This window comes from Manis javanica, chromosome 2 (genome assembly GCF_040802235.1).
Source record: "Manis javanica isolate MJ-LG chromosome 2, MJ_LKY, whole genome shotgun sequence".
Taxonomy (NCBI): domain Eukaryota; kingdom Metazoa; phylum Chordata; class Mammalia; order Pholidota; family Manidae; genus Manis; species Manis javanica.
Window position 1 is genome coordinate 20,127,859 of NC_133157.1, and position 14,791 is coordinate 20,142,649.

The 14,791-nt window shown below is 45.7% G+C and overlaps 1 protein-coding gene across 5 annotated transcripts in view; it reads right to left on the reverse strand.

Annotated features, from left to right (window-relative positions):
• The window catches only part of SNX30 (sorting nexin family member 30), a 101,141-nt gene extending 95,561 nt beyond the window's left edge, over positions 1–5,580 (reverse strand). For 2 of the 5 annotated variants that reach the window (XR_012126702.1, XR_012126701.1), the window contains exon 1: positions 5,148–5,580. Coding sequence is in view for 2 of the 5 variants with exons in the window: in XM_073226049.1 (XP_073082150.1) it covers positions 5,148–5,303 (156 nt within the window). In the remaining 3 variants the exon portion in view is untranslated. The remainder of the gene's footprint in view (positions 1–5,147) is intronic. The other 3 variants (XM_073226049.1, XM_037027376.2, XM_073226056.1) reach the window with 3 other exon arrangements.
• Positions 5,581–14,791: the final 9,211 nt, after the last annotated feature.

Consider the following 14,791-nt stretch of genomic DNA (forward strand, 5'->3'; position numbering starts at 1 on the left):
CTCTGAGGATGAACCCACCAGATCTTCATATCACCCCTGTGATGTAGGTATGTCTGTTCTACCTTTTTACAGATAGGGAAACTGAGGCTCAGAGAGGTTAAATAATCTGCTGTTACAAAGACTGTAATTGCCGGAGCTGGGATTCAGAGGCAGGCAAGCTGGCTCCAGCGTGCACCCCCAACACAAAGTGAAGAGTGTTTCGAAGAGGAGGGGACTCAACAGGATCAAGTGCTACCCACCAAGAGGTCAGGTACGATAAGGGCTGAGAAGCAACTCCAAGATGGAGCAATAAGGAAGTCACAAGGGACCCTGAACAGTGAGGTCAGAAAGCAGAGAGCAGCGGGCTGAGGAGGAAGCCAGAGGTTAAGAAGGAGAAGCAAGGGGAGCAGGCCTTTCTTTCAAAAAGTTTGGCTGTGAAGAGGCATCACAGAATAGGACATGAGATGGAGAAGAAACCATGACAGCAGAGTTTCCTTTACTCCCAAGCATGTTCAAATAGTGAGGGGATGAGCCAGCTGAGAGGGACGGAAGACACAAGAATGTGTCAGGATGACGGACAGGGCAGGATCTCCACTGTTGCAGGGTCAAGGAAGCACGGACGGCTGGGGATCCAGACCATCTCGTGGTCTGGGGAAAGGTAGGTGGCCTCTACCTGCTCCGAGGTAGAAGGCAAGGCCGTCAGCAGAACGGGAAGATGGAGTAGAGCGGCAGAGGGTGTGAGGAACAGAGAGCAGCTTCAGCTCAGCCAGGTGCAGAACGGGAGCCTCCGTGGAGAGGCGTGCCCAGCGCCATGGAGGCCACAGCTGAGGGTGGAACCTGCGAGTTTACTTGGGCGACGATTCTCAAAGTGCCGTCCCTCCGGAGGGGTAGGCAAAACACAGGAACAAATGGAATGACCCAGGTTGGATGTAGAGGGGAGGCCTGGCCAAAGGACAGTGGCAGGAGCAATGACCAGATGAGCCACAGCCTCTAAAGGAGGCAGGTGGATGCAAGCGGTCAGGGAACAGGTGTGGTCAGTTATTACTGACTGAGGGGTAAGGCAAGAGAAGACAGTATCTGGTAGCATGATTTCAGCTCTAGATGTTATAAATGTGAGGGTGTTGCCAAGGGAGAGGGCAGCTCCATTGAGAAAAAGGTGAAGGTGACTGGAGATAAGGTCAAGAAACTGAGAATCTTGGCGATTTGGACAAAGTCCCCTGAGATGAGGGCAAGACACTAAGATTTGCGAAGACACTAAGTTGGGGTTGAAAGATTTTAATGAGTAAGAGTGAGAAGCAGGGAAGTTAGAAAATGGCAGGGAAGGAAACAGTAGTGGAAGGTCCGTAATGACACCTGTTGCTCTGCCTGCCCAACAGTCCTTCCCATGAGCAGCAGCTCCCGGATTTTGCTTCAGAAACCCCCTCCTTCCTCTCCAGGCACCAAGGGGGCTTCCAAAACACTGCTACTATTCTATGTCTTAATCGGGGCAGTACGAACATGAGCACTCATTTTATTATTCTTTAAATGGCATATACATCTTATACTTTATATATATATTTTGCACAGTTCAAACAAACATACAAAAACTTCCCTTCTCCCTCCTGCAAAGATAAGGACCTGGCCCAGGTCTGGGCAATCAGAGTTACAAAGATTGGTTTCAGCACCTGACCCAATTAAGGCCCTTGAGACACCAGCCTGGAGCTTTTTCTGGATCAGGAAAGAGGTGCTCTCTTTCTGGGGAAGTTGTGAGGCTTGTTTGTAGAACACATCCCTTCACTAGCTTGAGAATAAAGCTAACACAGAAGAAAGAGCCAAGAGATGGAAAGTGACAGATTCCCAGTATCGTTTGAATACCTAGTTCCAGCCATTCCTGAAGCCAAAATACCTGGAGCTTTTCAACAACATGAGCCAGATACTTTTTTCTTCAGCCAGTTTGCATTCAGTTCATGTCCTTTTAACAAAAGAAATGCTCACTAAAATGTGCACAATGAGGGCAGAGGTCTTCAACCAATTGATTCATCTCAAGTTCCAAGAACAGTGCCTGGCTCATAGTTGGCCCTCAGATATTTTCTGAGCGGACGAATAAAATGACATGAGCCTCAAAGGAGCACAGCTCCTTTGTAAAAGGCACAAGAGAGAGGCACTGCCCCCCACCTCCCGATCCCCATGTAAGTGGAGTAAAGGAGAAAATTCCTCCGTTTTGAATACTTCATGAGAAGCAGTGATCTGAGGGCCAGAAAGCAAGTGGAATAGTTCAGGTCGAGGATGTGGGAAGGGGTGTTCACCACAGCTGGGGCTTGAGAGGCACACAGGATCAGGAGGCTGAGCCAGGGGAGAAGCATCCCAGAGTGGCTCGCAGATTAAAGTAAGAGATGGGCCAAGTGGTTTACTTACATTTTAGGTGGACATGAGGGATGTAGTGATAGGAGGCTTGAGGAGCTTAGCTGGCATCAAAAGAATCAGTCCTAGCAACCCTTGGTAGATAGAAAGGATTCTCCCAGTGCACCACGGTCTGGATTTTAGTAGTTAGTGGCTGAAAAGATTATCACATTTGGTCACTTTCTCCTACTCGTGCATCCCAAAGGCTACTCAGCAGCATCTGTTGGGTCGAGATGCAAGGCTTCCCTATTCATGGCAACATCCTAGGCCCACATAGAAAGCTACCCCTCTCTGTGTGCTGTGATAACCCTGCACTAGAAGCAGCCTGTCAAAACCTCATTCTCCAAGCCCAGAAATGACTCTGAATCAGGCGTCTGGGATCACAACCCCATTGTCCAAAAAGGCAAGAAAACAGGCTACTTTTTAAAGACAGACCATAGCACTCAAGTTTCCTATCTACCCTCCAGTGACCCCCATGCCTGGGCAAGAGAAAGCAGGGCAAAGGGAAGGCTTCCTTTCACTGCTCCTGACTCACCTCTGTTGCTTGCTAGCTTCTCTCTACAGAAATTTCTCTAGAGTTACTAGAAAATATACACATGCCAAAGTTCAAGGAAAATGTTACTCCCAGTCAGAGAAAGGAATTACATTGCTCAGCCTCTAAGGAACAGTGGCTTACTATAAATCAGGCCCCTGGGAGTGATGTCATTTTGATGCTCTGTGCTGTAATGAGCCTTATTAAATATTTAATAATAATAATGCTTCTGGACTATCTCTGTCACAGAACTGCCCCTATAAAGGAAGCCAATAGCAATTAGACTTGGGCCTGACTTTCTGTCCACCACCAAGATCTTGGAGATTCAGATCATATGTCTTCTCAGTACTTATTGGTAAAATGCCCACACTTCTAAGTCAGGTCCCCTCTAAGAATGGATCATTAAGCAAATATTTAAAATAGCCATCTGTGGTAGCCAGCCTCCAAGATGGCCCCAATGATTGCTACCTCCTGAGAGTCATATCCTTTTTCCTTTTTCCATGTTGTACCAGAGTTGGTCTGTGTGATGAGCAGAATATGGCAGAGGTAATGTCACTTCCAAGATTAGATCATACAAGACTATGGCTTGAGTCTTGGGATCTCTTGGCCTCTTTGATCGTCTGCTCTAGGGGAAATTACTTGCCATGTCAAGCAGCCACACAGAGAGGAACTAAGGCCTACCAACAGCCAAGCAAGTGAGTTTGGAAAGGGATCATTCCCCAGTCCAGCCTTCAGATGACCGCAGCCCTATTCAACAGCTTGACTGCAACCTCATGAAAGAAAGACCTTTGTCAAAACCAACACCATGGACCCACAGACAGTACTGTCAGGTGCTAAATTTTGGAGTAAATTGTTACACAGCAATAGCTAATTAATTCACTATCGTACCCAGACCCAAGAGGGAAATCAGAAGGTTTACACTGGGTTCCTATCCTACATGCATGCAGGGGCAATTTCTCTGTGCATAAGAAAGCAACAAGTTATTTATTCAGTCATTCAATTACTTATTAAATGTCCAATATGGACAAAGTATTTCTAAGCAGCAGATATTTATAATTTATAAAGATAAGTAATTACAAAGAGCCCACCAACACACCTCGGGCTACTCAATGCATGGGTTTCATTAGCCTGTTAGGTCTTCCTGCCCCTAATGCTTTCACCCCCTTTACCCTCTCTTTGCTTTCACAAACCCTCTCTGCAAGGTTCATCTGGTACTCCTCTCGGGCTATTGTGAGTGCTCAGCATACTCATTTTTACCGACATGTGGCATGTCCTCCCATATAAGGGGGAAAGAAAAGCCCTGATTCCATTTAATATTGGTACAAGGAGTTAACTTGTGGAGTATTGTACTAGGTGTAGGGCATCCCGATCACAGGTTTTGAGAACAATTCTAATTTTTGCAATTAGAGACTAAATGGCTACAGTAGCGCTGATACAAGCACAGCTCAAATCCTGGTCACAGCAGAAAGGCTAAGGGGAAGAGGCCATCCCTTACCCCTTTATTGGACTCTGCCATCTCTCAAAGCAGGAGAATCACGCTGCTCTATGATAATCAGATGCCTCGCTCTGCACAAAGAAGGTCAAAGGGCGAGCTTTCTTTTCCTCAACCACAAAATCAGTATCGGCCAAACCTGAACAATGCGGGAGGCCGTCAGAGGTGAGTGGAGTCCCAAAAAGAAAACCACAACGGGACTCTGCTCCCGCCGTCGGCGGGGGTCTGCTGTCAGGTGACTCCTCAGGGCTAAGGCGAACCTAAACAAAGCTCACTCCCCGCCTGACAGGAGGAGGGGCGATGACTCTGGCATCAGACCAAGGCTGCCCCGTCCTACCACGGAAAAACCATTAGCTCCTGCTGCTTTGCAGACCCAGGAAGCTGGAGCAGCTACAAGTTACTCGGCAGCTCGGCCTTCAGGGATGCACCTGGAGGAACTTGGGACCCCATCCCAGGACACAGCACCCGCGCAGAGCACCCCACCTCCGGCCCCAACACGCTGGCAGGAACTCCTCCCCATCAGCTGTCACCGGTGCTCGCGACCAGTCACAGCCCGCAAGCCCGTGCCCTGTGGCTCTCCCCCTGGGGCTGGGACCCTGCGGGTGCGAAAGCGCGGAGACGCCTTTTCCGAAGGCTTCGCTGACGAGGACACGAACGTCCCCGGGAAGGGGCGCTTGGGTGGGCGCAGCACGGTGCCCAGGGGGAGCTCCGGATCCATCATCCCCCGCGGGAGCTAAATAAGCCTCTCAGCCCCGCGCGTCCCACCTTGTCGCCGAAGCTGCGGGCCATCAGCAGGTCCGGGCTCGGAGTGCTGTCGCCGCCCACGGCCTCCTCGCTGCTGGAGCCCGCCAGCGGGTGCGGCATGTCAAGCAGGGAGTGGGGCCCCGTGGACGGCAGGGCCTTGGGGGGCCCTCCCGACATGGCGCGCCCCGCTCGGCACGCGCTGCCGCCGCTTCCTCCAGATGTCCGCCTCTGCGGGTCACCCCAGCGCCCGGACCGAGGCCCCGCTCGGCCGCGGCTCGGTCGGAGGCCCGGCACCGGCCGGACTGGGAACCACCGCCGCCACTGCCTCCGGCCGGCTGGTCTCTGCCCGCACTGGGCTGGGCTGCTCCGCGCCCGAGCCGGCCGCGGGTCCGCTGGCACCTGGGCCGCGGCGCCCAGCCCGCCCCGCCACGCCGCCCAGCTCGCTCGCGGCCCCGCCCCCGCGGCGCCTCGGCCGCCCAGGAGGGGGCGGGAGGCAGGGGAAGGGGCGGAGCGGCGAGCAGCTCCGCCCGCCCGCCGGAAGTGCGCCCGGAGCCTGGGGCCGTTGGGCTCGTGGCGCTCACCCTCTCCCCCGAGGGGCCGCCCTGCGGGGGCTACGTGCTGCCGCCGAACCAATGTTAACGGACACCAGAGGGGGAAAAGGGTGTTGGAGGATCCTGTGCCTCTTTACCCGCCTTCCCTGGTGCGCCCGCGGGCGGCCACGCACGTGAGTCGGGATCTTCTGGCCTCTAACCCCGAACGGAAGGAATTACGAAGAACATGAGGAAAGCATAAACGGCTATGAGGCCCAAAGGAGATGGAGAACATCGGGTGGGGAATCTAAAGGGAATCCAAGCAGCGGTGTGGTCTCTTCACTCGCACACCGCCACCCCCGCCGTATTGGGTCTGCAGTTCAGCTGCGCTTGCGGAGGGAAAACTTAAGTAGAGCGTCAGTAAATAAAGTGAGGGAATGCTGCAGGTGCCACATGACCTTTCAACTCACACCCTGACCGAAGGAACCGCATTTTTTGTGCAGTTGTGCGTCTTTCCAGGCCTTTGGCTTAGCTGGATTCTCAGCCTTATTTGCTAGCAGAGTAGAGATAGTCAAGGCGTTAGACTTCGTCGCTTTGGGGTGGAGGTTCACCTTTTCCCACCTTCCCTGTTTCTACAGCTTCTTTTCTTAGGGCCAGGTCAATATCAGGTATGGATTCATGCAGGAACAGATTGATACTCGCTAAGTTAAAGGGTAGGGTGGCTCATTATGAGGGAGCACTTACCTATTATTAAAACTTAAGATTTGTCCAGTTTCACCTGAGAACATTGAAGTGGATATGCTGTGGTCTCCACCCTTTTATCTAGAAACAAGTGATACTTAAGCTGGAGGAGAATGTAGAGATTTGAAGCTGACCCCAAATACCAGACTTCCTTGAGCTTCAAAGACCTTCCCTTACTTGCTGTGGTGTAATTCTTTGGGCCTTCATCCTTAAGCTATCGTCTTTTATCTCCACATGGCTCTGCCTTGTTTGAGGAGAACAGGATTCAGAGGGCCCTGGGAACAATTTTAAATACTGCATCTACCTTGCAGGAATGCCAGTGTCTGGTCCTCTTGCAGTTGGGTAAAATTAATATTTCTATGTTCAAGGGTTCTTATAACTACTACAGACCCCATTAACTGTTCTGATTAACATTAAAATAAATCGCATTAATATAACTAGAAATACGTGTTCAGTAGATGTCTAACAGGTATATTTCTTATTGAATGGTGTTATTTATCTTAACAAGGCCACCTTAACATAAGATCTTTATTAAAGACTCCACACAGCTTTCTCCTCAGGACACCAGGGAAGGGTGAAGAGACACCCACATTTGAATTCCTGTTTAGTCACTACAAGTGTGGGTTACCATGAGCAAGTTACCTAACCCTAATGAATGTGTTTCCTAACCTAAAAAGGAGGAAGACAGGAAGCAGGTAATAATACAATAATACTTACCTTACATGGTGGCAGGGAGAATTAAATAGCATTCTCTATGTAATGTTCCTAGCAAAACAGTGGCATGGAATAGAGGCTCCACAAATGTTAATTCCTTCCCCTCTCTGTTGGGTTTCCTCTGCTCTTCTTACAAAATGATAATCATGGTTTTCATAGCTAAACATGCTCCGCTCTAAACCCCTCTATTTACTAAGTTTGGATCAGAGTACTATTTTTCTGTGCTCCCACTAAAAACAAAACACCAGAGTTCCTAAGAGTCCATATGAAAGTGTATTTTCCAGTTTCCTTGTTGGTCAGTGCATCTGGCCACAATGATCCAGTGGGTAGTCATCAAAACTAAAAGTGAATTTATATGGAAAACATTTTAGTATCAAGTTTCCACCATTCAAATTTAGCCCAGTCCTGCCTATCCATTACATTCACCATTTCCTGTTGTATTTCAGGATTCCTTGTGGGAAATGGTCACTGAAATAACATTGAGCATCCTAGTGTATGTGAATCACTAAGTTTTAAGAGCTACATGGCGGTAAGGACATGTGAAGTTTTTATATCAGCAGAAGGTTGTAGTGTTTGTTAGGATTTGTGAAAGGAAGCTTGGATTTACAGGGCTGAGTTCTGAGGATGAAAACACTGAATATAGGTGCATGGGATCATGGGGAGATGCCACCAGCACTCAAAAACACAGCGTGGGACCTTCTCCCATCCATAGAAAATCTTAGGCCCTTAGGCTGGCCACCTTTCAGAAGAGGGCCTTGGGCCTCAGAATTTTTAAGTCTGTCGAGCTGGAATCCTATAAACCTCACTGACAAGCCTACCAGGACTTTACATAAGCACCCAGACCTCAGAGCAGAGTCACAGTGAAGAATTCTTTCTCTCCCCTGGTACAGCATGTGCCTTATTCATGTTTGTGTTGGCTGCTTATCCTTTTCTGCTTTTTAATACAATCATAGCTTTATTCTATATGGCATCCCAAACCCTGCCTCAGAATAACACCATTGCTTCTGAAGTGGATGGCTGACGAGAACAAAGGAGGTTTTCAGAAAGCATTCAGAGTGATGTAGAAAGCCACAGAGGGCTGACTCAAACAAGAGGGGCAACTGAGAAGGCACTATCATCAACAGAGGCAAAATTGTGTGGACAATTTAATTCAGCCAATGGTGTCCCAGGAAAAAGCAAAAGCCGGCAGGTCCACTTGAGGCCAGGAACTGAAGAGTTCTGCAAACAAGAAATTGGACCTTTCCCCAGAAACAGCTGGGAAGCACGTGGGTAAATCAGTGGATCACTGTATCTTTCCATTTCAAAGCTCCTGGCCCCCAAAGCATGGAGATCCTCTGAATGGGTAATACAACACAGATCATGGGGTCAGTGCCTAAGAACTGCCTGTGAGTTTGTTAAAATGCAAATTTCTAAACCCCACCCAAGAGATTCAGATTCTGGGGTGGGCCTGGAATCTGCAGTTTTTAAACAACCTTCTAGGTTGATGTTCACGCTACTGCTGGTCTGTAGAGTATACTGTGAGAAACAGTTCTCAGAGCTCCACCCACTTCTCGGAACCATAAATTGACATTCCAAACCTCCTTTTGTAAATAGCATTGGTAAGTGCTTACTTTGGCGATATTTCCTGTTTGCTAAGTTGCTTAAAAGATAAATTTCTCTTACAGAATTATATTACAGAGTCCTTTTACCCTAACCTTTCATGGAAATTTTTACTGAGCATCCACCAGGTGCTTAAAGTTTGTGAGAAAAGCTCAGAGGAACTAATCTGTTAACAGATGCACTTCATAGCTCTGGCTGTGAAGTGCCTCACAGTGTAGTGGATATTATCCAGAGCCCCAAAGACTTCCTTGGCTGGCCCTGGGCCTCATCTGGCCATAGAAAGGGGTCCATTGCAAGCATTACCTGCCACCTGGTTTTCTTTACAAGCAGGCTTTGGAGAGTATGGGTGTGTATGTATTCTTTTGTGGTGGCTACCTGTTAGAGGTTGGGCTGGAGAAAATACTGAGCTGAAAAGTTCTGGAAGCCCCAGAATTGAATCTTATTTGCAGTGAATCTTTGGATAGGATGGAAACCTATTTACTGGGTGTGTGTTCCATGCCAGTGTTTGGTTCTACCATTAGGACTGATCCCCAAAAGGCATCTAGAAGATGGACATTCAGACATCATATAACCCAGCAGGTTCCACTCCAGAGCAGAACAGAAATGCATGTGTGTATTCATCGAAAGTTGGATTCAAGAATCTCCACAATGGTGCTATTTGTAAAAGGCAACGTAGAAATAACTCACAAGACTACCAACAGTGGTGCGGTCACACAGTGAAGTTAGACAGTAAGGAGAATGAAGGAATAGCATGGTAAATGCAGCTTACAAACAATTGACTGAAAGAAGCCAGATACAATAGTATATACTGTATAATTCCATTTGTAAGAAGTTGAAAAACTGGCAAAATGAAGGTATAGGACTGAAAGAAGTTATTTTTGTGGGAGTTTCTGGGGTACTGATATTCTACTTCGTGATCTGGGGGCTGGTCCTTTGTAAAAATTCATCAACCAATACATTTATGATTTGTGAGCCTTTAAGCTATACTTCAGTGAAGTTTAAAAGGCATCTAGTCTGCCACCCTCACTTCATAAGTGAGGAAGCCGAGGCCCAGAGATATTAGGCAACTTGATCAAGGCCAACAAGCTAGTGCTACAGCTACTTCTTCCTTCCATTTGGATGCATAGTGATTCACAGGTGGGTTTGGGGAATACTACTTTTAAGTGAAGCTAAAGAGTAAAGGAGTGAGGAAATAAAGACAAAAAGAGGGAGGGGCAGAGCCAAGATGACGGCATGAGTAGAGCAGTGGAAATCGCCTCCCAAAACCGTACATATTTTTGAAAATACAACCAATACAACTATCCCTAAAAGACAGACCATAAGATACAGGACAACAACCAGGTTACATCTACACCTGCAAGAACCCAGCGCCTCATGAAGGTGGTAAGATAAAAGCTGTGGCCAGGCAGGACCCGAACGCCTCTCACCCTAGCTCCCGGTGAGAGGACAGGAGTCAGAGCGGGGAGGGAGAGGGAGCCCAGGACTACTAAACACCCAGCCCTAGCCATATGCACCGGAGCGCAGACACACAGAGCGTGGGGTGCTGGATACTAGGGAAATGGAACAGTAAAACCTGTGAGCGGGTCCCCACAGCCAGTGCCCCTGGGACAAAGAAAAGCGAGTGCTTTTTGAAATACTTAAAGGAACAGGTACCCCACAGCTGGACAGAAACAACCTGGGACACTTAGCCTAGCAGCTGGGAATCCTGGGGAACTCCAGGCACCCTAACCCCCTCCCTGGGCAGCAGTGCAGCTCAGAGGCCCCTCACGGAGATAAACAGCCTCCCACTTGTTTCCCCTCCGACATGGTTCCACCATAGTGGAGAAGCAGCCTGAGGCTGGTCACGCCCACAGCAACTGGATAGAGATTCCTCCACAGCGGCTGGGCAAGAATTGGAAACCCCGTCTGTGTGCAGCTGCCCAGCACAAGCTGCTAGGGGTTGCCATTCTCCCAGGAAAGGCCACAAACCAGCAAGAAGGGATGTTCTCCCAGGCAACACATGCACCAGCTCCCCATAATACCTCTATTGCCATGAAAAGGAAGAAGAATTTGATACAGACCAGACTAACCCAGACATGCTCCCCTGAGAAGGAATCTGGGGAGATAGACCTAAACAATCTCCCTGAAAAAGAATTCAAAATAAAGGTCATAACCATGCTGATGGAGCTGCAAAGAAATATGCAAGAGCTAAGGGATGACATCCAGAAGGAGATTACAGAAATGAAACAATCTCTGGAAGGATTTATAAGCAGAATGGATAAGATGCAAGAGGCCATTGATGAAATAGAAACCAGGAACGCATAGAAGCTGATGCAGAGAGAAATAAAAGGATCTCCAGGAATGAAACATATTAAGAGAATTGTGTGACCAATCCAAAAGGAACAATATCTGCATAATAGGGTTACCAGAAGAAGAAGAAGAGAGAAAAAGGGATAGAAAGTGTCTTTGAAGAAATAATTGCTGAAAACTTCCCCAAACTGGGGGAGGAAATAATCGTTCAGACCACAGAAGTACACAGAACTCCCAACAGGAGGGACCCAAGGAGGACAACACCAAGACACATAATAATTAAAATGACAAAGATCAAGGACAAGGACAGAGTATTAAAGGCAGCCAGAGAGGGAAAAAAAGGTCACCTGCAAAGGAAAACCCATCAGGCTATCATCAGACTTCTCAACAGAAACCTTACAGGCTAGAAGAGAATGGCATGATATATTTAATGCAATGAAACAGAAAGGCCTTGTACCAAGGATACTGTATCCAGCATGATTATCATTTAAATATGAAGGAAGGATTAAACAATTCCCAGACAAGCAAAAGTTGAGGGGAATTTGCCTCCCAATAACCACCTCTACAGGGTATTTTAGAGGAACTGCTCTAGATGGGAGCACTCCTAAGACTAAATAGATGTCACCAGAGAAAATAAAATCACAGCAAAGAAAGGAGACCAACCAAATACTAACTAAAGGCAAAAAATAAAATCAACTACCCACAAAAGCAGCTAAAGGAAACACAAAAGAGCACAGAATAAAACACCCAACATATAAAGAATGGATGAGGAGGAATAAGAAGGGAGAGAGAGAAAGAATCACCAGACAGTGTCTATAATAGCTCAATAAGCGAGTTAAGTTAGGCAGTAAGATACTAAAGAAGCTAACCTTGAACCTTTGGTAACCACGAATCTAAAGCCTGCAATGGCACTAAGTACATATATTTCAACAATCACCCTAAATATAAATGGACTGAATGCACCAAACTAAAGATGCAGAGTGATAGAATGGATAAAAAAGCAAGACCCATCTACATGCTGCTTACAAGAGACTAACCTCAAACCCAAAGACATGCACAGACTAAAAGTCAAGGGATGGAAAAAGATACTCCATGCAAACAACGGGGAGAAAAAAGCAGGTGTTGCAGTACTAGTATTAGACAAAATAGACTTCAAAACAAAGAAAGTAACAAGAGATAAAGAAGGACATTACATAATGATAAAGGGCTCAGTCCAACAAGAGGATATAACCATTATAAATATATATACAGCCAACACAGGAGCACCAGCATATGTGAAACAAATACTAACAGAACTAAACGAGGAAATAGAATGCAATGCATTCATTTTAGGAGACTTCAACACACCACTCACTCCAAAGGACAGATCCACCAGACAGAAAATAAGGACACAGAGGCATTGAACAACACACTAGAACAGATGGACCTAATAGGCATCTATAGAATTCTACATCCAAAAGCAACAGGATACACATTCTTCTCAAGTGCATATGGAACATTCTCCAGAATAGACCATATACTAGGCCACAAAAAGAGCCTCAGTAAATTCAAAAATATTGAAATTCTACCAACCAACTCTTCAGACCACAAAGGAATAAAACTAGAACTAAATTGTATAAAGAAAGCAAAAAGGGCCACAAACACATGGAGGCTTACCAACATGCTCCTAAATAATCAATGGACCAATGACCAAATTAAAATAGAGATCAAGCAATATATGGAAATAAATGACAACAACAATACAAAGCCTCAACTTCTGTGGGACGCAGCGAAAGCAGTTAAGAGGAAAGTATATAGCAATTCAGGCATATTTAAAAAAGGAAAAACAATCCCAAATGAATAGTCTAATGTCACAATCATCGAAATTGGAAAAAGAAGATCAAATGAGGCCAAAGGTCAGCAGAAGGAGGGATATAATAAAGATCAGAGAAGAAATAAACAAAATTGAGAAGAATAAAACAATAGAAAAATTCAATGAAACCAAGAGCTGGTTCTTTGAGAAAATAAACAAAATAGATAAGCCTCTAGCCAGACTTATTAAGAGAAAAAGAGAATCAACACACATCAACAGAATCAGAAACGAGAAAGGAAAAATCACGACAGACCCCATAGAAATACAAAGAATTATTAAAGACTACTATGAAAACCTATATGCTAACAAGCTGGAAAACCTAGAAGAAATGGACAACTTCCTAGAGAAATACAACCTTCCAAGACTGACCAAGGAAGAAACATAAAATCTAAATAAACCAATTACCAGCAAAGAAATTGAAACGGTAATCAAAAAACTACTCAGGAACAAATCCCCGGGCCAGATAGATTTACCTCAGAATTTTATCAGACATACAGAGAAGACATAATACCCATTCTCCTTAAAGTTTTCCAAAAAATAGAAGAGGAGGGAATACTCCCAAATTCATTCTATGAAGCCAACATTACCCTAATACCAAAACCTGGCAGGCAAAGACCCCACCAAAAAAGAAAATTACAGACATCAATATCCCTGCTAAACATAGATGCAAAAATACTCAACAAAATATTAGCAAACTGAATTCAAAAAATACATCAAAAAGATCATACACCATGACCAAGTGGAATTCATCCCAGGGATGCAAGGATGGTACAACATTTGAAAACCTATCAACATCATTCACCACATCAACAAAAAGAAAGACAAAAACCACACGATCATCTCCACAGATGCTGAAAAAGCATTTGACAAAATTCACCATCCATTCATGATAAAAACTCTCAGCAAAATGGGTATAGAGGGCAAGTACCTCAACATAATAAAGGCCATACATGATAAGCCCACAGTCAACATCATGCTAAACAGCGAGAAGCTGAAAACTTTTCCTCTCAGATCGGGAAAAAGACAGGGATACCCACTCTCCCCACTGTTATTAAACATAGTACTGGAGGTCCTAGCCATGGCAATTAGACAAAACAAAGAAATACAACCAATCCAAATTGGTAAAGAAGAAGTTAAACTGTCACTATTTGCAGATGACATGATATTGTACATAAAAAACCCTAAAGACTCCACTCCAAAACTACTAGAACTAATACTGGAATACAGCAAAGTTACAGGATACAAAATTAACACACAGAAATCTGTGGCTTTCCTATATACTAACAATGAACTAATAGAAAGAGAAATCAGGAAAATAATTCCATTCACAATAGCATCAAAAAGAATAAAATACCTAGGAATAAAGCTAACAAAGGAAGTGAAAGACCTATACCCTGAAAACCATAAGACACTCTTAAGAGAAATTAAAGAGGACACTAGCAAATAGAAACTCATCCCATGCTCTTGGCTAGGAAGAACTAATATTGTCAAAATGGCCATTCTGCCCAAAGCAATATACAGATTTGATGCAATCCCTATCAAATTACCAATAACATTATTCAACAAACTGGAACAAATAGTTCAAAAATTCATATGGGAACAACAAAGACCCTGAATAGCCAAAGCAATCCTGAGAAGGAAGAATAAAGTGGGAGGGAACTCGCTCCCCAATTTCAAGCTCTACTACAAAGCCACAGTCATCAAGACAATTTGGTACTGGCACACGAACAGAGCCACAGAACAGTGGAACAGAATGGAGACTCCAAACATTAACCCAAACATATATGGTCAATTAATACACAATAAAGGAGCCATGGACATACAATGGGGAAATGACAGTCTCTTCAACAGCTGGCAAACTGGACAGCTACATGTAAGAGAATGAAACTGGATCACTGTCTAACCCCATACACAAAAGTAAATTCGAAATGGATCAAAGA